This window comes from Mesoplodon mirus (genome assembly GCF_964341445.2).
Source record: "Mesoplodon mirus genome assembly, chromosome: 15".
In the NCBI taxonomy this organism is placed as follows: domain Eukaryota; kingdom Metazoa; phylum Chordata; class Mammalia; order Artiodactyla; family Ziphiidae; genus Mesoplodon; species Mesoplodon mirus.
The window spans coordinates 50,386,054-50,410,559 of record NC_138991.1 but is presented as its reverse complement, the minus strand read 5'-3'; the positions used below and the strand labels follow the sequence as shown (position 1 = coordinate 50,410,559).

The following is a 24,506-nucleotide window of genomic DNA, read 5'->3' as shown; positions in this document are numbered from 1 at the left end:
AGTTCACACAGTAAAAGTAGCTAAAATAATTTTTTTTAATTTACATAAACTCATGTTTTAATTGAATAGCTTGGGACCAAGAATATGCTATGGATTTTCCGGCCAGCTTAATAGTGAGCCCCACCCCACCCCACCCCAATGCAAGGATTCTGTTGAGAAAATGGCCTCCGTTAAGGAACAGCGTGTACTGAAGAATGCACCTCAACTGAACATAACAGACATTCAGAAAGCACGGTGGTATTGCTCAAATGTTCCCAAGTGGCCTTTATTTCACAAAATTATTTTCATTAAAATGATTTCCTATACCACTTTTACTATATGACACTATTCAAATGAAAATCAATCGGCAAATTTACAAATTATGCACTTTTAAGTCATCTGCGTTGAGGCTGTACACATCAGATAGCATCAGTGCCCAAGCCTGAGTCAGTGAATTCCTAATGCTCTTCTTCCATTAACCTGGACTTGGACTTTCACGTTCGGTCAGGTAGCCGTTACACCAAAGCAGCCTCTGAACCATATGTTACCTGGCCCAGGTGGAAGCTTAGATTTTCTATGTTCTTGTGTGGTTTCCTCAGCCTGTCACTAAATCAATTAGCCAGGCTCTGAAGACCATGGCCTACGTGAGATGAAGTCTGCTACTACTACATGAAGGATGACGGAACAACAACAGAAAAAAAATCAAAAAGTGTTAGGAAATAAGGTGAAAGTGAGAAGAACTTCTGCACGGGGCCTGTATTACTTTTCTATTGCTGCTTTACGTTACTACAAACTTAGTGGCTTAAGACGTCACAATTTTACCACCTTACAGCTCTACTGGTCTGAAGTCCAGTGGGCTTACCTTCAAAGTGAAGGTGTCAGCTGGGCTGTATTCCTTCTGGAGGCTCTAGGGGAGAATCAGTTTTCTTGCCTTTTCCAGCTTCTAGAGGCCACCTGCATTCCTTGGCTGGTGGTCCCTTCATCTTCAAACTAGTGACAGCCTGGTGAGTGTTTCTTGCAAGTCTCTTGATTTCTGTCCTCTCTTCTACTTCTCAGCCTGGATTATCTGGGCAGGCCCAGTCTAATCATATTAAGGTCAGCTGATTAGCAAACTTAATTCCATCTGCTACCTTAAACTCCCTTTTGTATCACAACATATTAACAGGTTCCAATGATTAGGACTTGGACAGGGGGTGGGGGGGGTGGGGCATGGGGGCATTATTCCAACCACAAACCTGAACAGTTCTAAGTTTGCAGAGCTGAACACACAATTTTTAAGGGGAGAACTGTGTCTATCTGGCAAATACTTTTGATGGGCCAGTCTAGTTACAGAAAGGTGGCCTCAGGGAGGGGCCTAGCGGGCTAAGGCAAAACAGCAGGAATCATCCCAAGGAATAAAAAAGTGGTTAAGAATCACGAGGTCTGGGGACTGGCTGGATAAAGGCAGTTATAAGGAGGGAAGGACCTTGCCATAGGAGGGGGGTCAGTCAGTGAGCAACCCCCAAGGGAGAAACAGCCAACAAGTTCGAGAACAGGGTTGTTACACATTCAGCTAAGACCTTGGCTGTGCTTAAATACCAGACCTCCCACCCATCTCTCCCAGATTCTGAGTAAAAATCCAAAAACCGCCTTGTTCCAGTGGAGACAGGCTGTGTGCTACATGGAGTCAACAAATGAGGAACAACATGGGAAATCACACCACAAAAACTTGCAGACAGCTTGAGGAGGGCCCAGGACATGGGGAAAAAGGGGGATAGGTGACTCAAGACAATGTTCAATTTACAAAAGGACGGAGGCCCAGCTAACTGCAGGGCAGGAGCTGCAACTAGAGCAGCAGTGGTCTGCACCTACGAGAGCAGCCGAGACGAGGCTAATAAGTTCAATCTGAGGACACTTGGCATCTTGCCGTCTTGGCTGCCCAGCCTTCTCTGCTTAGACCCTGCTTCAGGAACAGACTTCAATAAACCTTCCCAAGCCAAGTGGAACTCATTCAGCCACACTGAGCTAGAAAGTCAAATCCTATCACACACAGACTGAAGATACTGAACAGCAAGAGGGGAAAGGCCTGACCACCACACCCTAATGAGAGCTACCACTGTGGGGACAGGTCATGGAAAATCGCTCAGCCACTCTCCGGAAGCACCCAGTAGACGGCTGAGCACAATCCTTCCTGACAGCCGAGCAGGCCCAAACTGTAGTGTGATCTCTCAGCAAGATAAAAATGATTAGAGAAGCACTGGTTGGTTCCTTTTACACTGGGCAAGTTCCTGTAGTGTAGATCAAGACTGGGAAAGATTTATTCCCCTGTTGGAAGGGGCTGTGCCCTAAAGAGCTAACTCAAATGCAGAATCTTACCTCGTAGGCCTCTTCCGTTATGCATCTCAAGGTTGAATCCATGAAAGGCCAAGTTCACCTTCTGAGGGAAGTGGCCCACCTGAATCACTGCTAACACAGACTCGTAGGACTCTAGACCTGGCCGATGCTTGTTGGTCAGGGCCCAGGCAGGCCTGCCTCACCTCTGCCCCATGGGGCAGTAGTGGACCCGTGTTCATCTCACCAGCATCCAAACCTCAGTCTTCCTTCCTGACTGGCCTGAGTCTCCCTCCACATGCCAGGGGCTGGCTCAAGAATGGGTACGTGACCCACTGCTGGGCAATGGGTTATGACAAAAGGGCTTCTGGAAGTTTCCTTGAACCACAAGAAGGTTTTTCTTCTTCCTCTGTAATGGTCTAGTGTCTTGATACGCTGCCTGGAACTGCTACAGCCATCTTTCCACCAGCCTGATGGAGCCAACACTGAGGATGACGGAGCAGAGAGGAAACATTCGTTTCCTTCATGGGAAGCTGAATCAACCCCTACGACAGGACAGGACTCCCTGCCACGTGAGAGACTGAATTTCCTGGCTGTCCAGGCCTGCTTGAGACACGATGTCTGTAGCAGGAGTTCAAGTCAAGTGGTGTGAAAAAGGCCCAATCAGAACTGATATTTTGGGAAGCAAAATGCTAGGTGAATGCGGAGAAGGTGGTCACATGTCACTCAGGTGGCTATACCTGGAGCTTTGTGAGGCTGGCTATAGCATCAAGGCTTGGAAACTGTTCCCAGGCTGATGAGGCAATGCCCTGTCATCCCCACGTCTGTGCCTCCCGGCATTCGACCTCCTCCAGGGAAGTCGCCTGGGATTCTCCTCCTCGTGATTGAAAAGAATCCAGTAAACACGTCCCTGGGAATTAATGTGCCTTCAGTTCGTTTGTGTGGAGGACTAACCACCTGCTCCCTAAAACGCCTGTTCAGAATCCAGTTGAAGCAGGAAGATTAAATGCAAGCTTGCCACTGGGGTGGAAGGACGGCAGACGCAAAAGGCAAGATGGGTTTAGAAACACATTTCCCAGCAGAAGAGGAAGCTCAGCCACATCTGCTTGGTGGCAAGCCAGACGCCTCTTTGCCTGTGGCTACTCCAAGAAGGGGGAGGGAAAATGAGCTTGCTTCTCCCTGTTTACATTAATCCTGCTTCCTGTTTGAGATCTAGGCATGTAAAAAGCTTCTGTTTCCTCAATTGAGGCATTTTAATCCTCAATGAGTATTCTGGGTGAGATTCCCTAGAGGGGACATTCAGTGTGGTGAACAGTGACATCGGTCTCGGGGCACAAAAGTACACTTGGCACTCACTGGCTGGGTGACCCCAGGCAACATTATTAGTTCATTCCTGAACTTCAGTTTCCTCATCTATAAGATGGGGATAATAATAGCACCTGTTTCAGAATCATGAAGATTAAACACATTAACGCAAGGAAGACACATACGTGCCCGGCACATAGTAAGCACCGGACAAGTGTGAGCTACTGCTATTGATACTCACTGTCTTCAATAGGGACGGAAGCTTCACACAGAAAAGAGTAGGTTTCAGCCACTCACATGTTCTCCTGGTTCCTGAAACGAGCTGCCCTCACCCCACTTTGTCCAAGCACATCAACATAGTTGTCCTTTATCTCTGCAGGAGTTCGATTCGAGACAACTGTCCTATGGCTTTCATCTGCGTAACAGAACCGTTCTGGGGGACGAGACAGGAGAGTTTAATCTTCAAACTTGACTGACTTGGATGCATTCCTGTCAATATAAAAGATTTTGTCCGGAGCCGTGGAGAAGCCGAGGCCGGCCCTCCGGTTGTACTTCCAGCTCACGGCCCGGTCGTAGTCCTGCTGCAGGTTCTGCTGCAGGGTGTCAGCCACCTTCTTGCTGAGGGCCATGTTGGGCCTGCCGACCATGTTAGGGGGGCGACTGAATGAAGGGGACAGATTTTTAAAGCCACCCATGAGTTTGAGAAATTTCAGTTTCTGTTCCTCATTTTCAAAGCCAGCAGTATCCCATTGGCCAAACTGAGTTCCCTGTGGTAAGAGAAAACAGGTGGTTACTTTCCTGGCTTCCAAAGCATCTTCCTTTCCCCAGCCCCCAGCCCCCAGCCTTGCCGGGGAGGATCCAGATGATCAAAGGCTTACTGCGCACCAGGCACAGTGCTTGCGGGCACAGCAGTGGATTCTTAACTCCAACCAGAGCCCTGTGAGGAATACTGTTGGTTCCCACTCTCCTGGTGAAGAAATGGAGGTTTGCAGCTAGACTGGGGGCACAAGCCTACTTGGTAACCCTGCTGGAACTCCATCTCGGGTCTGGCCCACACCAGAGCCCACCCTTCACACTGAGTTGCCCGTCTGCCTTCCTCCTTCTCCCCCAATTCACGGCAGACAGTACGACACACCTCACCAGCTGGCTACTCATCCATCAGCCTAAGGTTTCCGTCCTTTGGAGGGTGGAGAGGGCAAGCGGGAGTCTGAAATGCATTTCCCTTCGCAGAAGCGCTGCACTTCACAGCAGGAAAGGAGTGGAGGCCCCGGGAGGTGAAGGGTCACACGAGTCGGAGGCTGAGCAAGCCCAGGAACTCGGGGGCCCCGATTCCTGCCCAGAGCACTCTACAACCCATGCACGAGTCGGCCAGGTTTGGGAAAATGCAAGAGAGCCCCTCAGAGCAGTGGCCCAAGAGAAGACTCCCTTCCCTCCCGTGTCTGTGGCCGAGGCCAGAAACCCAGCTCCCCATGAAGACTGCGACTTCGAAGACTTAGGATTGAGCCCCGCCTGCGTCACCCTGGTCAAGTAACTTAACCCCTGAGCCTCAATGTCCTCATCTATAAAACGGGCCTAACAGCCCCCGACGGGGCTTCACTGAGGCTCGAATCAGGTTTTACACCAACAACTCAGAGCCCGACGCCTGGTTCGCTTTAAGTCCTCGAAACTGGTCATCTACCCACCCCACCCCGCCAGGACTGCTGACCTCTGTGCCGCCTGGGAACTCTCCGCCTGTGAGCCAAATGCCAGCCTAGCGCTTATTTCTAGGTCGGCTTTGGGAGAACAGTAAGAACCAGTCATTGCTACAGCTAGCTGCCCTGAGTGAACTGGTGACAAGCTCTCCCAGCTTCACAGTGCCCCCAATACAGGCATTAACAACTGCTTGCCAAGCCTTCACTTTCTAGAAGGAGAGACCACCTCTGACAGCCCCGCACCGGGTCTGAGGAGAGAGCTGCCGGAGGCTGACCAGTCCCGTGAGCCTGCTCTCACAGGGCTACCGACCCACTGAGAGGGGACCCGGTCTCAAATCCCCACCACGTGCCTCAGCAGTCAAGTGGCCCCAGATCTCAGGAGGCAGGGCCACCTAAAGCATCCCCAGAAGATCCCCGCCCCTATGCCCCCGGACCACCCTCCTGCTGTCAGGTCCCTCCAGGTATAGCCTCTGGGCCACTGCTCTGGATGACGCTGCCTTGTTTCTGGCCTTCCTCACTCAATCATGGAATCTTATCAGCTCTGCCCAGTTCAAGAGGATGGAGAGAAAGGAGATACTAGAGGAATGACATAACAAAGCCCCATTCCATACCCCTCTGGGCCAGAGCATGAGTCCCATTTTACAGGTGTGGAAACTGAAGCTCAAAGAAGGGAAGTTACTTGCTAAAGGCTCATAACTATAGAAGGTGGCAGAGCCAGGAACTGATCTCAGGTCTTTTGATCCAAAGCAACTTGTTCTTTTCTGTGCTGCACTAGGAAAGCTTAAGACAGTGTTACAAGGAAGCAAGTCCTTCCGTCATCTGGATCCTCTGTCCCCCTCTCCCAAATCCACGTCGTTTATTAACAAGTTCTCTTCTCTCCCCTCTGCCCTCTCCTCTACCCCAGTCCCCGCTGCCCCACATAAACGCCCTCCAGCAGGTCCCACCGCCCTGCCCACCGCACCCTCCTGTCCCTCTCTTCAGCCTGACCTCGCGGTCCCCATGCCATACGCTCTCCCGTGCCATCTCCTTGGGCCTGGTTTGGAAATTTCCCATCCCAACTGGACCACAGGCCTGCCACCTCTGCCCCCGCCCCTGTCCCAGCAGCTTTCTGAGGGCACCACCCACTGCTGGGAAGAGCTCGCCATCACGTGCCCCCAGCGACTGATGACTGGGACACCCCGCCCGTCCAGAGCCAGAGACAAGATCCAGGCTGCTTAGCTCAAGCGGCCAGCTCTCCAGGAGCGGGGCAAGCACCCCTTTCCCAAGAAAGGAAAGTAGCTCAGGACGAGCTCTGTGGAGCAGGGAGCCAGCTGGCGGGCGGGGGCTGCTTTTGGGCCAGATGGACTTGGTCTGCCGTCCCTGCAAGGTGAGGAGGAGGCGGGAGGCCAGAGCAGCCCTCGCAGAGCCCAGCGTGAAACTTACCGTCTGCTTCCTGGTGTCAGAAGTTTCCGTCCTGCCCGACTCACGATCGATCTCTTCTTGCAAGGCCTTTCGCCTCACCTGAGCAAGGGAAAGGAAAGCAAAGAGCACAGTGAGACAGCCGGTTTCGAGCTTCAAACCCAGGACAGAGAGGAGGTGGGGTGGGGGGACTGGAGGGGGATGGGCAGCTTTGTTCTGCTGCAGACCGGGGGAGGCATTTGTCAAAAATATACCCTCCAATCATGTGAGGGGCAATCCCTTGGCCTAAAACGTGCAGGCCTCATTCACCCTTCTTTTCCATTCCTTAAGAATGAATCTTCCAGCGGAACGCCCTGGCGGTCCAGTGGTTAGGACTCAGCACTCTCACTGCCAGGGCCCGAGTGGTTCAGTCCCTGGTTGGGGAACCCCATGCACTGAGTGGTGCAGCCAAATAAATAAATAAATAAATAAAAGAATGACTCTTCCTAGACACTGAAGCTTATCCACCTTTAGCATTAGAAACTCTTCTGTTTGTAAGAGCCATCTGGGGTGGAAATTTTCTCAAAACACATGCCCAAAGCCCTGCCTGTACAGAAGATATTGTAGTTAACTTTCTTGCTGACAGTATCATCTTCTAGAAAGAACACAGGCTCTGGAGTCAGGCACAGACTAGTTTGAATCCTACCACTGCCATTAACTAGTTGTGTGGTCTTGCGTAAGTCAATTAATCTTTCTGTACCGTGGTCTATTTACCTGCAAAGAGATGGAAATATCAGCTACCTTGGAGGATAAATGGGAGACGGAGAACTGCGATACTGTGGTTTATAGTAAGAAATATATGACAAGAAATATATATATATATATATATATATATATATATATATATATATATATATATATATATATATATATATATATATATATATACACATACACTCATCCCCATTCCTGGCACAGAGTTCCAAAAACCCTAGGAATTTCCTAAGTGATGGGAACAATCAAAGTGTCCTTTGTTACGTTCATTGGGTGACTTTTGTAAGCACCTGAGGATGGGGGCTGGTTGCCAAGAGAACCAACCACCGATGAGAGGGCTGGAACTTTCAGTCCTGACCTCTGGGGAGGGGAGTGGAGGAGGAGATTGAGCTCAGCCACCAAACGGCCGATGATTTAATCAACCTTGCCTCTGTAATGAGGTCTCCACAAAAACCCAGAAGGTCAGGGTTCGGAGAGCTTCTGGGTTGGTGAACACTGGAGATTTGGGGAGTGGAGCTCTCGGAGAGGGCATGGAAGCTCCACGCTCCATCCCACACACCTGCCCTGTGCGTCTCTTCCACCTGGCTGTCCCTGAGTTATATCCTTTCATAATAAACCAGTAATCTGGCGAGTAAAATGTTTCTCTGAGTTCTGTGAGCCACTAGGAAATTAATTGAGGCTGAGGAGGAGGTCTGTGGAACCTCTGATCTGCAGCTCTGATCAGAAGCACAGGTGACAACCTGGCCTAAGACTGCGTCTGAACGGGGGACAGGGGTGGAGAGCAGTCTGGCGGGACTGAGCCCTTCATCTGAGCGGTCTGACGGTATCTCCAGATTGACAGCGTCAGACTGAGTTGAACTGCAGGACACCGCGTGGTGTCGGGGAATTGCTGGTTGGCGTAAGAAAGCCCCCAGCCCCACGATGAATTGCGGTGCAGAATGTAAGACAAAGAGTCCCTGGCACACAGCAGGGACACCTTGCACACTGTTACCAGAGAGGCTCAAGGCCACAGTCAGCACACCAGTGACCCTGTGGTTTGATACAGAAGCTTCTAGGGCCCAAGGGTTCAGGTGTGACTTTAGCTGCTCCCAGTTGGTGGCCCCTCCTCTTCTCTTCTAATCTACCACAGGCTGAAATGAGGTGACCATTCATATAGTTCAAAACTACATAAAACAGGACTTCCCTGGTGGCGCCGTGGTTAAGAATCTGCCTGCCAATGCAGGGGACATGGGTTCGAGCCCTGGTCCGGGAAGATCCCACATGCCGTGGAGCAACTAAGCCCGTGCGCCACAACTACTGAGCCTGCGCTCTAGAGCCTGCGAGCCACGGCTACTGAAGCCCATGCACCAAGAGCCCATGCTCCGCAACAAGAGAAGCCACCGCAATGAGAAGCCCGTGCGCCGCAATGCCGCAACTGGAGAAAGTCTGCGCACAGCAACGAAGACCCAACGCAGCCATTAAAAAAAAAAAAAAAAAGAAACTGCATAAAACAAATCCAAAGGGCAGCTGTAGGGATGAGAGAAATGATGGTATATTCCTATGTCAGAGTCATGCTGCTGACGGAGAACAATGTGGATGTGCACTCACTGAAGCGGAAAGCAGCTCACCAGCTAAATGAAAAAAGTGAAAAGAACAGTATACAGAGCATGATTGTACGCTGCTTTAAAATCACACATACACAGTTACAAAGGAAAAATCTAGAAGGATATAACAACAAAGGGTTAACAGTGATGACTATTAGGTGGTAGGAGGGGTCCCCAACACCCGGTCCGCGGGAGGTGAGCGGCAGCCAGTGAAGCTTCATCTGCTGCTCCCCATCGCAAAACTGGTCCCTGGTGCCAAAAAAGTTGGAGACCGCTGCGTGGTAGGATTTCAGTTTGCTTCCCCACCCCCCGTATTTTTTTTTTTTTTTAACACAATGAACTTTTTACCAGAAAAAGAAAGGGAGAGTTGGGGCAGAAAGCTTCACATACATTGAGATCATCTGTAACCCAAAACAGAAGTTTTCTTTAAAACTGTGAGGTATTTAATAGGTACGAATTCATAAGAAGCAAAGAGGTGTGTGGTGGGCCTTGCCCCTGTGAGCGCCGGGACGCCTGGGAGAGGCGCCGAGGGCAGGGGCTGGGCCTGGACGGGTCAGGGCCCCACCTCCATTCTCCCCACCAGCCACTGCAGCCCGGGCCCCCGTCCCCAAACAACGATGACCTGCAGGAGGCTGGGGAGCCCCTGGTTCTGGGGAGCCTGTGCTCTGTGCCAGGCCCTGGACTGGGCCCTGTCAGCATCATCCTACTGAGCCTCTCCGCCCCAACTACCTCAGGCCCTCCCCTCCAGGGAGAGAGGCCCCCAACACCCCAAAGGCATTAGGAACTTCCTCGCAGCATCTTGTAGGCCCCCCTCCTTGTAGTCGGCTGCCTTGCAAGCACTCCTCCGTTTCTCTCTCCTGCAGCGGCAGGGCCATGACACGGGCCGTCCCCACATCACACCCTGTTGCTTCTGTCCAGCAATTACTGGCTGACACAGCGTGAGGATGCAGGCAGGTGAACGGCTGCCGCTTACAAAGCACAGGTCTCGGGCAGGCCCTCGTTGAGCGCCTCCCAAACGGCCTCGTTTGGTCTTCACAGCCACCTACATGGGGGTCCTGAGGTTGGTGACTGCCAAAGTAACCTCATTAGTAATGGCCCAAGGCTGTACCTATGTGGTTACTATGCTGTCCTGATAGGCCTTGGGGTCCAGGATCATAAAAATATCCTAATTCTAGAATGTCCAGCTCCCACACAGGATCTGGGCATGACAGAAGCAGAAGCTGGTCCACAAGAGAACAACTTCTCCTAATGCTCCTGTACAACAACTGCATTTCTATATACTAGCAATATATACAACAATAAAAATTGAACGGAAATACTATTTACAATAGCATCAAAAATATAAAATACTTAAGGAAAATTTGACAAAAGACATGCAAGACCTGTACACTGAAAACTATAAAACAATACTGAGAGAAACGAAAGACCTAAATAAATGGACAAAGATGCCATGTTTATGGATCAGAAGCCTTCATACTGTTAAGATGTCAATTCTCCCCAAATTGGTCTGTAGATTCAAGGCAATCTTAATCAAAATCCCAGCAGCATTTTTTGGTAGCAACCAACAAGTTAATTTTAAAATTTATACAGAAGTGCAAAGAACCTGAAATAGCCAAAGCAACTTAAAAAAGAACAAATACTAGAGACTTATACTACCTAATTTAAGACATTATATAGTTACAATAATCTAGACAATGAAGTGTTAGTGTAAAGATAGACATACAGATCAATGAAACTCAACAAGAGTCTAAAAACAGACCCACACCACACACACACACACACACAGTCAACTGATTTTTTACAAAGGTGCCTAGGCAATTCATGGCCCGTGGGCCATGGCCGCTGGGCCTGCGCGTCCGGGGCCTGTGCTCTGCAACAGGAAAGGCCACAGCAGTGAGAGGCCCGCATACCGCAAAAAAAAAAAAAAAAATCATCGAATTGTACACCTTAAATATGTGCAGATTCTTGTATGTCAATTATATTTAAATAAAGTTGCAAAAGACCAAAAAAATAAATAAATAAAATGCTCCAGAATGGAGGCCAGGAGGTGGTGACGCGTGGGCCGGGCAGAGCACGTGCCCACTGCCTGGCTGCAGGTCACAGGGACATGTCCCCTTTTCCTCCTGCAGTGGTAATGAGGAGGACAACCTCAGCCTGGGATTCTGAAGGACCAGACAGCCCCTGAGCCAAAGTCAAGGCAATGAACAGCTCTCCCAGCATGAAGTGGGGGAGGCCACAGGCTCCCCACCACTGGAGAGGCGGCAGAGGCTGGCCTCGTTGCCTTTGGAGTCCCTGATGCCTCTGGGACCAGGATCTCGTGGCCTGGCGGGAGGCGAGTATGCGTCTGGGGAAGGGAAGATGCCCGGGAGGACGAGGACCGGTCGTACCTGGTCTATGTGCGCCTCGTCCATGTTGCCCTTCTTTTCCAACACTACCTCCAAGTCCGTGTCTGGCTCCTGCAAAGAGGGCAGAAGGAGTAAGGCTCGAGCGGACGATGGCCTCTGCCCTGGCAGCCCAGCCGGATGAGATCGCAACAGAGTCCAGAAAAGACTTGAGACTGGAGCGCTACGCCCACAGAACACCTGCCATCCTTTCTCTTCCACGATTCTCCCCAATTCTGTCCTGAAGACTGTGGCCCTGACCTATCTGACAGATGGACGCACTAAGGCTCAGAGAGGTGAAGTGACTATCGTGAGGTCACCCCACAGCTCAGGGACAGGGCTGACACTAACCCAGGTCTCCCGACACAGGCCTAGAGCACAACCTTTCCCACCAGGCGTCACCTCACTTCCCAGGGTGACACCAAACCAGCAAGAGGAGAAAGGCCAAGGCCCCCATTGACAGTGGGGGAGGAGGGGCTGGCGAGGGCCAGGGAATGCAGAGGTAGGGCTGGGGGCCTGCAGCAAACCCGAATCCCCCCGGTTCTCTCCTCCATACCCCGCCCCAGCCCCCCAGCTCCGAAGTTCTGGTCGGTACCTTCTCTCCTGCCTGGGCAACCAGGACAGGCTCTAACTGCTTCCCCGCCCCCAGCACTGGTGCATTTCACACAGCAGCTCGGGTACACCCTCAATTTACATCATGTTATATGTCAACGCCGTCTCAATTAAAAAATAATAAAACCAACCTCAACTGGGTCACACCACCCGTTCCCCAGAACCCTCCAGGGGCTCCCATCTCATTTACATGGAAATCCAGACGCTGCTGGGACCCCAGCTGGCCCGGCTCCCGCCACGCCAGCCTCTTTGCTCCTCCCAGGGCCTCTGCACCTGCTGCTCCCTCGGCACAGGCGGCCCCAGCCCCTCACAGGTCTCAGCTCCCACACAGAAGCCTTGCTGGGCCTGCATGGGCCATGCTCTCCCGGGCCACCCTCTCTCACTGGCCTCAGCCCCTGCGGGACCATCTGACAGTAAGATTCAGGTTGGCCACTCTCCCCTAGTCCCTCAGCAGTGACAACTGCCACGTCCTCGCTTCGGGTGTGCTCTGCCTGGTACCCCACGTTACTGTGGTGAGCCCTGGACGGCTCTGTTCCCTCACATCACCTGCCGAGTCCCAGTGCTCAGACCGCCTCCTCCCTCCCCTCCCCAGTCAAGGAAGCCCGCCAGGGTGGAGAGCACATCTCTGCCATCTTCACCAGGCCGCCATCCCCTCCCTTCCTCCTGGTAACAGGGCCCCGGTATTCCTCTCAGAAACCAGCTCCCCCAGTTTCAGAGAGCGGAGTTCCAGTGGGACTGACACCCTCAGCCCCTGCCCACTGGCTTCAGATCTGGGCTTCTGGTTTGTGACCCAATTGAGATCTGGGAGAGCAGTGCTGGGACGTTCCCTGTAATAGTTTAGGAGGGGCCACCCCTCTCCTTTTGGGGGTGGCTTAACTACTATGAAGAAAGGCTGGAGATGCTGGGAGCATCTCACCACGGGGTTGGGGTGGGAAGGAACCTGACATTAAAACCAGCATTGAAAAATACAAAGCCCGGAGCTAGGGAAAGCCACACAGGCATCTCCTGCAATCTAAATCTATTTGATCCCTAAATTGTGTATCCTGAGCGCAGATAGCTATGGACATCGTATTATCTCAAACTATTTGGTTCCTGAGCTTTAGATAGCAAGTGGCAAGAGTTCAGAAACACAGGGATTTATCTGAAAAGCTTATTCTAATTAATCCAGATCCTGAGTGCAGATAGTGAGAACTTGGGTAAAGTTTCGATAGCAAGGGATCCCTGTATTATTGAGACTATTACACTAGCACCTGGATCCAGCTATACCTGAAGGTAGTAGCCCTCAAACATTCTAGTTACATGTGTTGATAAATCCCCTTTTCTGACTGAAGTCAGTTTACTCAGGGCTCTGGCAGCTAAAAAGCTGAGTGCCTGTGTGTGCGCGTGCACACACACACACACACACACACACGCTCCCAACTTCCACCCTATTCTCCCAAAACAGTGTGCTTCTGAAGGAAGCCTACCTCCTCCCAAGGTTCTCCTGCTACTCTGCTCTCCTGCCTCCTCTTCTTCCTCTTCAGAGCTGGCTCCTCAGTGTCTGCCTGCTCTGCCTTTTTCTTGGACTTCATTTTCTTCTTCACAGGGGCCTTGGGGTCCTCTCCTATTGGGATGTATTCTGGAGCTTCAACTTTGACTGACTTCTTTTTACTTCCTTTCCTACGGCTGCTCTCCACAGACCTGGAGAGCTCAGGGTGCCCCAGGGGGATATCTCCCTCCTGGTGGATTTTCTTTTTCTTCTTCATCTTCATGTTGTGTTCCCTGGGGCTCCCCTGCTTCCGTTTCTGTCCCGAGGCTGCCTGCTCAGGGACGCCACCTTTCCCAACTGAGCTAGTGTACAAAGCATCCCTGGCCTCACAGAACCAAGGGTCCCTGGCTGAGAAGGCTGCAGCTCCCTGCGCCTTCTTCTCCTTCTTGTGTTTTTTGAGCTTCTTGCCAACTCTGGTCACCTCCTCGCCCTGCCTGGGGTCTGGGGAGGTCTTCACCCTTGAGCCAGGGGACACGGACCTTCTCTTCTTCTTCTTTTCCCTACCGAGGGACTCAGATGGACCAAGTGTCTGCTTCCTGGGGCTGGGCGATGGCTCAATCCGTTTGGCACGTAACATGGTCTCAGGTTCTAGGGGCTCCTCGCAGACGGTGCTTTGACCTTTCTTTTTCTTCTTTTTCTTCATTAGAGGCACTTCGGGTGCCTGCTCTTGGACCATATCCTTCGAGGGTGATGTGGCTCTTGTGGGACAAACCTCTGCAAAATAACTGTCACTGTTTAAAACCAAGTATTGAGTCTCTGGCTCTTTAACTACCTTCTTTTTCTTCTTCTTCTTTTTCTCTGGGAGCCCAAGGCCCAGGTCTCCTTTGTGAGTCTTAGTGATCATTCCTGAAAAAAGAAATGGTACAAGTTATCCCCACGCCAAGCCACCCTGAGTACAATTCCACTAGGTATTACCAAAAGTCACATTTCCTGGAGTGGATGGTCTGAAAGGTTAGGGGCTGGGAAAATGGGCATGATTCCTGTGGAGCAAAGGGAAATATGATCAAAGAAACAGAATGGAGTTTAAATCCTGACAGCCCCAGGCTGAAATCCAAGCTGCTCCCTCACCTTAAGTCAACCACCTATCCTCGCTGGGCCTTAACTTCCCCAGCTGAAAATGGGGGGAGATAACACTTCCTTCCTCAAAGAGCTGTTGGAAAGAATAAACAATAATCCATGGAAAGTGCTTGGTACATCACTGATTCCCTTTCCTAATCCCCTTCCTCAAACTTCTAAGCCTAGTCATTCTCTCCAGAAACGTACCCTGTGCCAGCCACTGAGGGCACAACTGCACTCAAGCCACAGGCCAGGCACGGCCCCCAGGGCTTACCTTTTACTGGATGAAGGGGACAGAAATCCTGAGGTCAGCTCCTCTTGCTGTCACCAGAGGCAGTAACTGTGACACAATTAATCCATTCCCTTGCTTCATCTAAAGAGCGCTTCAGCTTTGCGTCTGAAAATTAACTGCCCCCGCATGCACCGAGGGTGACTTACTCTTCTAATTACCTTCCCATGTGGCTAGTAATGAGAGCAGCAGCAAGGTATGGTGAGGAGCCCCAGCTGGGGCTGAGGACGCCTGCATTCAAATGGTGACTCACATACTCTTGCCACACAGCACTGGCTTCTCCGGGCCTGAGTTTTCCTATCCATAAAAGAGGCACTGAACCAGATCAGATCAGAGGCTAGTGCGGAGGGGAGGAGTGAGGAGGGGGAGGAGTGAGGAGGGGGAGGAGGGGGGGGAGGAGGGAGAGGAGGGGGAGGGGAGGAGTGAGGAGGGGGAGGAGGAGGGGGAGGGAAGGAAGTGAGGAGGGAGAAAGGGGAGGAGGGGAGGAGGGGGAGGAGGGGGAGGGGAAAGGGAGGAGGGGAGGGGAGGAGGGGGAGGGGAAAGGGGAGGGGAGGGGAGGGGGAGGGGAAAGGGGAGGGGAGGGGAGGGGGAGGGGAGGGGGAGGGGAGGGGAGGGGGAGGGGAGGGGAGGGGAGGGAGACGGAGGCCACATCCAGCTGTGGGGGATCCATTGTTTTTAATTTTTAACACATCCACTGTTTTTAATTTTTCAAATAAATTGTCAACATTTAATGATTGGAGAAAGCACAGAGCAACCTTGAACACTCAGCTTTTTTTTTCCTTTGGCAGGGCTGGGTGGGGGTCAAGGAGGCGCCTATGAGAAGGGGCTGGGTCCTCAAGTACATTTCAGCTTCCTGTTGTACTACGTCTCTCACACCAGTCACCACCCCAGTTCCTGCTCCCTGGACTAGATGACATGGTGACACTCAAGGAATCCAGAAACAAACGGCCTCTCACAGGAGCTTTGGACAGTGGGCGGGAAAGGCCAGGGAGCTTCTCCATCCTGCAGCTTTCTTCAGAGCCCAGAGGGTCCATACTGGACCTTACTTTTAGCTGCTTCAAAGAGCCAGGCTAGGCCAGAGCTGTAGCTCAAGTTCACTCATAATTGGCTCCAGGAGCACCTGGAGAGCCAAAGGAATACTCACTCGCTTACTCCTGTCTGTCTGGTTTTCTGTTGTATTCCCAGGGCCCAGCTCTATACCTGGCACAGAGCGGGTGCTCAATAAATACTCACTGAACGAAGGAAGGAATGCTAGAGACACAGAGGTGAACAAGAGATGACTCTGCCATCAAGAAGCAGGTAGGTGTGTGTGTTAACAATGATACAGGTGATAAAAGCAAGCACAGGGGTAAGGTCAGGGTAAGACAGGTCATCTAATCTGGCCTACCATTTGTCAGGAAACTTTCTGAAGGACAGAGGTTTCCAGCTTGGGCAAGTGCAGGATGGTGCTGCTAGTCCCTAAGACAAAGAAACTGAGGTGGGGTGGTAGCGGGGGAGGCGAGGGCTGAAGGAGACAGGCTGGTTGGAACAGATGCCTTGAGATATCCATGTGGAGATGTTGGTGGACAGGTGGATGAGGCTCAGAGGTGACTGGGCTGACATGGGTGACGTAAATTTAGGAATATATGGATGGTAAGTAAGCCTTGAACAGAACGAGCCTGAGACAGAAACTTAAGGAATACTAACGTTTAAATGGGTGGGCTGAGGAAGAGGGGCCTGCAAAGGAGAGGGAGAAGGTGCAAACGTGGAGAGGGTGGAGTCAAGGGCACCAAGGGTGCCTCAAATGGAGGAGTGGTCTAGAGATCTAATAAGAACAAAGAAGCCAAGGAGAGGCTGTCCCCAACTTAATCCCCTTCTCTCCCCATCTCCGCCGTTCAAATCACTGTAGCATCCTCCTCTTTAGCACTGAAGATCCTTCTCTTCAAACCTGAGATCCTAAATGTATTCATTCCTTCAAGGAAAAGGGAAGAGGAAATGAACCTTACAGCTTCTCCTGCGAACGCAAATGCTTTCTCCAAAGGCGCTTTTTAAAGTCTCGCGGTAGCCTCGTGAGGCTCGGTATGAGTAACCCATCTCAGAGACGTGAAAACTGAGACTTGGAGGCTTTTAATTTACTTGCCCTGTGTGCCGAAGCCAGCAAGGGGTAAAACAGGGATTCGAAACCAGCCCGCCTAACTTCAGAGCCTGTGCTCTCCGCATATGGCACCAACACCCCACTCCCACTGCAGGCTCACTAGCAGGAAGCAAGAGAGCCGGGAGGCGAAACTGCCTCCTCAAAGGCTCTACCGCGCCAAAGCTTCCGCACCAACACAGAAGGAGGGATTACGCCGGGTCCCGGGCCGAGCTCTAAGGAGGGAGAACTTGCTGGAGACTGCGGCCGCAGGCCGGGGCGAGCGCACACCGGCGACGGGGGGGACTTGAATCTGAGGGTGCGGGTCGTCCTCCAGTCCCTCGGTTCTCCGCGTAAGTCCCCAGGCCCAGTCTCTAGCCCCAGGTCCGTCCTGCCTGGTAGGCGCCCTCCTCACTCACCCGAAGGCCAAACTTCCCCGCCTCCACGTGAAAACCCACTCCGCCGTGACCCGGAAGCCAATCTCGACTCGCTGGCCCGCCCCCTCAAGGTGCGGTTCCTTCCGGGTCGCGGACTCGCGGGGAGCGTGGTTGCCGTGGAAACTGCAGCCATGGCGGCGCCGGGACGGGTGTCCAGCGTCTCTCAGCGCTTGGAACGGGCGCTTTCAATTGAGTCGTCCATCACCGCCAGGACGCCAGGGCCCGTCGTGTCTCCTGTGTCCCTGGATATGCGCGTCTCGCCGGGGCAAGTTGCGGAGCTGCCCGGCAAGAACCTGTGGGAGCAGATCTGCGAAGGTAGGCAGCCCGGGCCGGCCGAGAGGGGCGGGACTCGGGCGGCCAGGTGAGGCCGGCGCTTCCTGGGCGCGGACGGTGCGTCCGGCGGCTGACGCGCGAGGCCTCCTGGCAGCCTCGCCGCGGGCCCGCCGGGCTCCCCATGTTACGTAGGGGAACCAGGGGCTCTGAGAGGCTTGCCCGAGGTTAGGCAGCGCAGCCTCCAGCCTGCATCCATAGTCAGGTCGAAGGCAGGGGAAGGCGGAATAAAGGGGACCAGCTGGTGTGGGCCAGTGGTGCTCAAATCTCATTTAGTGAACAGGAAAGAATCGGTGGGACGGAAATGGGGAGCTTGTTGAAAACATAGGTTCCCAGGCCCCGCCCACAGGGCTCCTAATGGGGTGTAGGGGATCTGCACTTTGAAGGAGCACCCCAGGTAATTTTGATGTGGATAGTCTGTGGCCCACGCGTTGAGCAAGCCTGGTCTGGACAGATTTGGCTTTAATCCTCTTCTTCTAGCCTTCCTTAAAATTCGTAAGTGGAGTTTGTTTAGTTCACCTTCTTTTGTGGGCCTACATGTACCCTTGATCATGAGGCCCCACAGTACTCTTCACATACGTTGGACAGGTTAGGCATACCTCCGAGATGTTGCAGGTTGTGTTTCAGACCACAGCAATAAAGCGACTCACAGGAATTTTTTGGTTTCCTAGTGGATATAAAAGTTATGTTTATACAATACTGCAGTCTATTAAGTGCACAATAGCATTATGTCTAAAAAACACCGTATATGCCTTAGCTTAAAAATACCTTATTGCTGGGGATTTCCCTGGCTGTCCAATAGTTAGGACTCCGTGCTTTCACTGCCCAGGGCCCTGAGGGCCTGGGTTTAATCCCTGGTCGTGAAACTAAGATCCCACAAGCCCTGCAGTGAGGTCAAAAATAAATAAATAAAAACACTTTATTGCTAAAAAATGCTAACCATCATCTGAGCATTCAGTGGGTTGTAGTCTTTTTGCAATACTAATGTCAGACAGCACAGTTCACCATGACAAATGTAATAATAATGGAAAAGTTTGAAATATTTTGAGAATGTCCAAAATGTGACACAGACACAAAATGAGCAAATGCTCTTGGGAAAATGGCACTAATAGACTTGCTTGGTGCGGGGTTGCCACAAACCCCTCAATCTGCAAAAAACTCAATACCTTCTAAGTGCAATAAAGTGACACACAATAAAACAAGGTATACCTGTATTTTACTTATCCTCGGTAAAGTGAGCATAATAATGACACCTATTGCAAGGTGTTATGAGGATGCAGCTAAAGGGGCACTTCAGAAAGGGCTTAGCAAAGTGCCCGATTTACACCAAGAGCTCAGTGTATATTGCTCTTAATAATGCTGGGTGTTTTTTTTCCTCCCTAAGATTGTAAACTCCTTAAGGTCAGGAACTCAGATTTTTCATTCTTGTGGCTACCATCATTACTTCAGCTGTCTGAAACAGCACTGTCCAATAGAACTTTCAAATATGGTAGCCACTAGCCACATATGGGTATTGAGCACTTGAAATGTGATTAATGCAATTTGATAACTGAATTTTTTGTTTTACTTCTAATAAGCTCTAATAAACTTACACAGCTACATGTGGCTAGTGACCACTGTATTGGACAGTGCAGGTCAGTAAATGTTTGTTGAATGGAGGAAAGACTGAATGTACCAGTATATGGGACTAGGTAGAGGGAGAGAGAGCCATGAGTTGAGAGAAGTGGAAAATACAAAGGAAGAAGAGAATAATGGACTCAGAGTGGATAGATGCCCTGGAAGGCCATCTATTTCAACTCCTACCCAGTGCTTGAATTCCTTCTCCTGTATTGCATTAGACCTAGAAAAACCTTTTTCATCTTGAATGTTCTCCTTGTAACTTCTACCCTTTGTTCCTTACCCTCCTGTGCTATGATCCAAGTTGCTAGTCACTCTACCATTATGAAAACACCCAAATAGAAGGTTGTTATTGTGGCTGTCTTTTCCCCAGAGCTTTCACTTCTCCAGGCCAAACAGCTCTTCATAATACAATTGACTGGTGGTGTTTTGTTAAGGAAGCTGCTCAACCTCATCTCTAAGAGGGGATAATCCTTGTACCTACCTCACATGGCTGTTGTGAGGCTGGAATAAGATAATGTATGCACAGGTGCTTGCACAGTGCCTGGCATTTAGAATGTGCTCAATAAATGTTCGTTATTGTTGACAAAGAAACATGCTTTGCATTTGTTTTAGAATCATGGAGTTTATTTTTCTCAAACAGGCCTGGAGGGAGAAAACAAAGACAAAGGGTTTTGTTGCTCTGAAAAGCAAGTGAATTGATGCCACTTACAAAGTGATAGAGTTACAAAATGAAGTTAATGAGGTCAAAGATGGTGAATTTATACACGCAGGCACTGTAATGACTATTATAACCTGGATGATAGATCCAGCTTCTTAAAACAAACATTCTAACAAATGCAGTTTTCTATAACAAACGTAGTAAATTCAGTTTCTCACAGCAAACATGAAAAACAGGCTTTGTAATAAACCTGTGTTTGAGGTTAAGTATTATATTCTTTTAGGATATTTCCATTTAAAAAGCAAATTATCACAGCAAACAGACCTATCAGAAACTCAATTTCAGGAAAATAAGATACAGAATAGGTATTATTAAGACTTTTATTCTACCTGGCTAGTGCTTTGTGTGTGTGTGTGTGTGTGTGCGCGCACGTATGATGACTTACTTGTGAATGTTTTTCAGTTTTCTCATCTTTCCAGTGACAGCTAACCTAGGGCTTTGTATTCTCAAAAGCACCTGTATTAGTATCAGTAAACGTCTTTCCTGCCAAGGCTTCTAATTAAGTCTTGTAGTTGCTTATGACAATGATTTTTTTTTTTTTTGCCTTATAACAAATTTAATCAGTTATACATATACATATGTTTCCATATCCCCTCCCTTTTGCGTCTCCCTCCCACCCTCCCTATCCCACCCCTCCAGGCGGTCACAAGGCACCGAGCTGATCTCCCTGTGCTATGCGGCTGCTTCCCACTAGCTATCTACCTTACGTTTGGTAGTGTATATATGTCCATGCCGCTCTTTCACTTTGTCACAGCTTACCCTTCCCCCTCCCCATATCCTCAAGTCCATTCTCTAGTAGGTCTGTGTCTTTATTCCTGTCTTACCCCTATGTTCTTCATGACATTTTTTTTTCTTAAATTCCATATATATGTGTTAGCATACGGTATTTGTCTTTCTCTTTCTGACTTACTTCACTCTGTATGACAGACTCTAGGTCTATCCACCTCATTACAAATAGCTCAATTTCATTTCTTTTTATGGCTGAGTAATATTCCATTGTATATATGTGCCACATCTTCTTTATCCATTCATCCGATGATGGACACTTAGGTTGTTTCCATCTCCGGGCTATTGTAAATAGGGCTGCTATGAACATTTTGGTACATGACTCTTTTTGAATTATGGTTTTCTCAGGGTATATGCCCAGTAGTGGGATTGCTGGGTCATATGGTAGTTCTATTTGTAGTTTTTTAAGGAACCTCCATACCGTTCTCCATAGCGGCTGTACCAATTCACATTCCCACCAGCAGTGCAAGAGTGTTCCCTTTTTTCCACATCCTCTCCAGCATTTATTGTTTGTAGATTTTTTGATGATGGCCATTCTGACTGGTGTGAGATGATATCTCATCGTGGTTTTGATTTGCATTTCTCTAATGAGTAAAGATGTTGAGCATCCTTTCATGTGTTTGTTGGCAGTCTGTATATCTTCTGTGGAGAAATGTCTATTTAGGTCTTCTGCCCATTTTTGGATTGGGTTGTTTGTTTTTTTGTTATTGAGCTGCATGAGCTGCTTATAAATTTTGGAGATTAATCCTTTGTCAGTTGCTTCATTTGCAAATATTTTCTCCCATTCTGAGGGTTGTCTTTTGGTCTTGTTTATGGTTTCCTTTGCTGTGCAAAAGCTTTGAAGTTTCATTAGGTCCCATGTGTTTATTTTTATGACAATGATTTTTAACTATGGTTTTAACCAGAACTGATTCAAAGTATTTGGAGCTTACAGTCTTTTATTCTGATATTGCTGCTATTACTGCCATCGGCATCCTTATCTTTGCCATTGGTTCATCACTCCAAACACTAGTCTCTGGCCTCAGCGCTCAGTGCTGTTGTGAAATCAGGTCCCTTCTTCCCACTTGCCAGATAACAACATGGTCCAGTTCTGAATCGATGCTTGTTCCCCCAGCACAGCAGCTGAGCACAGCTGGAGAAAAGTGACACCAGGTGGCTCTCAGCAGTGCTTATCGGGCAACATCCATAAGTGCCTTCTCGCTTTGCCTGCATCTGCTAGTCCCAAGTTTTTACTCCACTCCTCTGACTTGGCGTGATCCCACTTGGCAGATGGAGGCGGCATTCACTGAGAATAGTCAGGCGATCAAGCGTGGGGAGGGAATCCTGTAGCTTCCTGAGACCAGCAAACATATTTGCATCTGCACATATGGAAGAAGTATTTATCCCGCTACCCGCACAGCTCAGCCCTGCATCTGTGCTTTGGTGCCTCTCACTATACCAGGATCCTGCTCTATCACTCTATCACTCACCTCTCTAACATCTTTAACTTCTCTACTGGCTTTTCCCTCTAAGCATCCTCTAGTCAGTCATCTTGGGGAAAACCTCTCCCTTGACCCCTGTCATCTAGCTCTTGTCTATCCCTCGTACCCTCTCTAGCCAAGCTTCTGGAAAGAACTCGTGTTCGCACCACTGTCATTCCCATTCCTTTATCAACCCATGAGCTCCTACTTCATGGCTCCAGTGAAATCATTCTCATGCATGAATCATCATATCTACCAGTGCTGGGAGTTATTTTAAGTGCTAGACCAGGCATGACCCCAGGCACTGTTCTAAACGCCAACAATTACTCTCCATCATAAACTCCACTGCCCAGTCCAGAAATCAGATTCATCTTGCGTGCTGCCCTTTCACTTTCCATGATCCCTACGTTCATTCTCCAATCCCTATAGATCCTACCGGCTCAACATCTCCTGTAACCCCCAACTCCTCAGCCCCTAGTTCTCATGGCCCTTACCACTCCCTGTTTGGATTGCTGCTGTAGCTTTTTAGTTGGGGAAGTCTTCCTTCCAGACTGTCTTCTACAGGAACCTCTCTCAGATTCAAATCTGATCACATCATGCCATGACCTACAATGATTTTTACAGCTTTCATGGTAAACATAAACTTCTTAGCTTAACACCTAAGCCCTTTAATGATTTGGTCTCTGTCTCTTTTTTTTAGATTCATTGCCTACCATTTGTCCAAATCATCCTAATGGCTAACATTTACTGAGCTGCCCTTTATGTGCCAGGCACTGTGCTAGGTGCTTGCTTTTCCTCTTGTTTAAACCTCTCAGTAACTTGGTGGTTTAAACAGATAAGGAAATTGAGGCATAGAGAGCTTAGGAAACGTGTCCAAAGTAAGTGGTAGAACCAGACTGCAACTCATGTGTGTGACACTCAAGTTCAAGCCCTTAAGCGACATAGCAGCGTGCTCCTAAGTGTAGACCTGGAGCACCCATATCACAATATCCCAGATACTTGCTAAAGTGCAGATTTCTGTGGTGTGATGATTCACCCCACTCCTTGGGGGTGAGTCCCTAAGCTCTGCATTTTAAATATACTCTCTAGGTAAGGGACAAGGCATAGTATCACTGTCCTGTGCTGTGTACCTTTAACCATAAGAAACTATTCCTCCAGCACACCACACTGTTCCATTCCTCCGCACCTTTGCACAAGCTTTGCCTCTTACTGGAACATTTCTGCCTTCTCCTCTTCATCTTTCAAACTCAGCCCAAGTGGCCCCTCTTCTGGAAAGCCTTCTGTTATTCTTCACGCTGATTTTGAAGCCCCTCCTTGGTGCTTCCTGAGTGCAGCCCTCTACGGCATCACTTTCACATCTTATAACCACTGGCTCTTACTGTCCATCCCCTCACCAGGACACAAGCTCTTCTGCCTTCTTCATCTGTCCCCCCAGCACCTTGTACATCCCCTTGCCATAGTATATGCTGGCTAAGTGTTCGTTAGATTCACTTCCAGCCTCCATCTTCCTGGTTCATCCCTTTGCAACAGGCCACTGTTGGTGAACACTGCATTTTAATTGCTGTTTCATTTAGGAACATGTTCAGCTGCAAATCACAGAAAGCCCGACTAATAGAGGCCTGAGCAATAAAGACATTTCATCACCTCACGTGCCTGGAGCATGGCGGTGGGGAGGTTCCAATTTGAGCACAAGGGCTCTGTTCCCCCAACAGGGTTATAGGTTCTTTCTGCTCTGCCTCTTACATAATGTCGCCTTTGTTGTATAAAATGAACAACTACGTTTACTTGTTCTTAGATTAATGTTCGTTTAAAATGCATATAACATTAAATTCCCCTAACCAATTACAGGTTCTCCCTGCTACCCAAAAGTAGAGAGTTGCTGTGAAAACTTTCGTAAGCCAAAATGGCATAAAGCAAAGAAATGATTACCTTAGGACACATCTTTCTAAAGGATGCACAGAATAAATCGAGAAAAAGTACAGATGTTCACAGACAGTTCAAAACTGTGGTGGCGTGATGCTGAGATGCTGAGTGTAGTTCCAGGGGAAGGAGCTTGGCAGTACCACTCCACTGCTCGGAATACACACTTCCTCTGTAACAGTTCGCTGCAAAACAAACGCTGATCGCTCTTTTCACTTTTCACCTTTTCTGTTAAAGCAA

General features: G+C 49.7%; 2 protein-coding genes across 10 annotated transcripts in view; one reads left to right on the top strand and one right to left on the bottom strand.

Annotated features, from left to right (window-relative positions):
• Nucleotides 1–156: 156 nt before the first annotated feature.
• On the bottom strand, nucleotides 157–17,485 carry KNOP1 (lysine rich nucleolar protein 1). 3 transcript variants are annotated; one of them, XM_082645634.1, is made up of 5 exons: nucleotides 17,415–17,485; nucleotides 13,479–14,386; nucleotides 11,407–11,475; nucleotides 6,708–6,785; nucleotides 157–4,361 (listed from the first exon to the last, which is right to left on the bottom strand). In XM_082645634.1, the coding sequence occupies exons 2-5, from the start codon at nucleotides 14,382–14,384 to the stop codon at nucleotides 4,050–4,052; spliced, it is 1,365 nt and encodes a 454-aa protein (XP_082501760.1). In that variant the 5' UTR covers nucleotides 14,385–14,386; nucleotides 17,415–17,485; the 3' UTR covers nucleotides 157–4,049. The 3 variants fall into 3 exon arrangements, with proteins under 3 accessions (XP_082501760.1, XP_082501762.1, XP_082501761.1); XM_082645636.1 differs by lacking the exon at nucleotides 17,415–17,485 and adding an exon at nucleotides 17,191–17,407; XM_082645635.1 differs by lacking the exon at nucleotides 17,415–17,485 and adding an exon at nucleotides 14,871–15,156.
• Nucleotides 17,486–24,506, top strand: part of IQCK (IQ motif containing K) — a 130,683-nt gene continuing 123,662 nt past the window's right edge. For all 7 annotated transcript variants that reach the window (XR_014296125.1, XM_082645644.1, XM_082645643.1 and 4 more), the window contains exon 1: nucleotides 17,486–17,747. Coding sequence is in view for 6 of the 7 variants with exons in the window: in XM_082645644.1 (XP_082501770.1) it covers nucleotides 17,564–17,747 (184 nt within the window). In the remaining variant the exon portion in view is untranslated. The remainder of the gene's footprint in view (nucleotides 17,748–24,506) is intronic.

Coding starts and splice junctions, on each gene's coding strand:
- KNOP1 (XM_082645634.1), bottom strand. CDS start 14,384: ATGATCACTAAGACTCACAAAGGAGACCTGGGCCTTGGGCTCCCAGAG. Junction 11,476..13,478: donor CAGGAGAACCTTGGGAGGAG/GTAGGCTTCCTT, acceptor CCCTCTTTGCAG/GAGCCAGACACGGACTTGGA. Junction 4,362..6,707: donor CTGACACCAGGAAGCAGACG/GTAAGTTTCACG, acceptor CTCTTACCACAG/GGAACTCAGTTTGGCCAATG.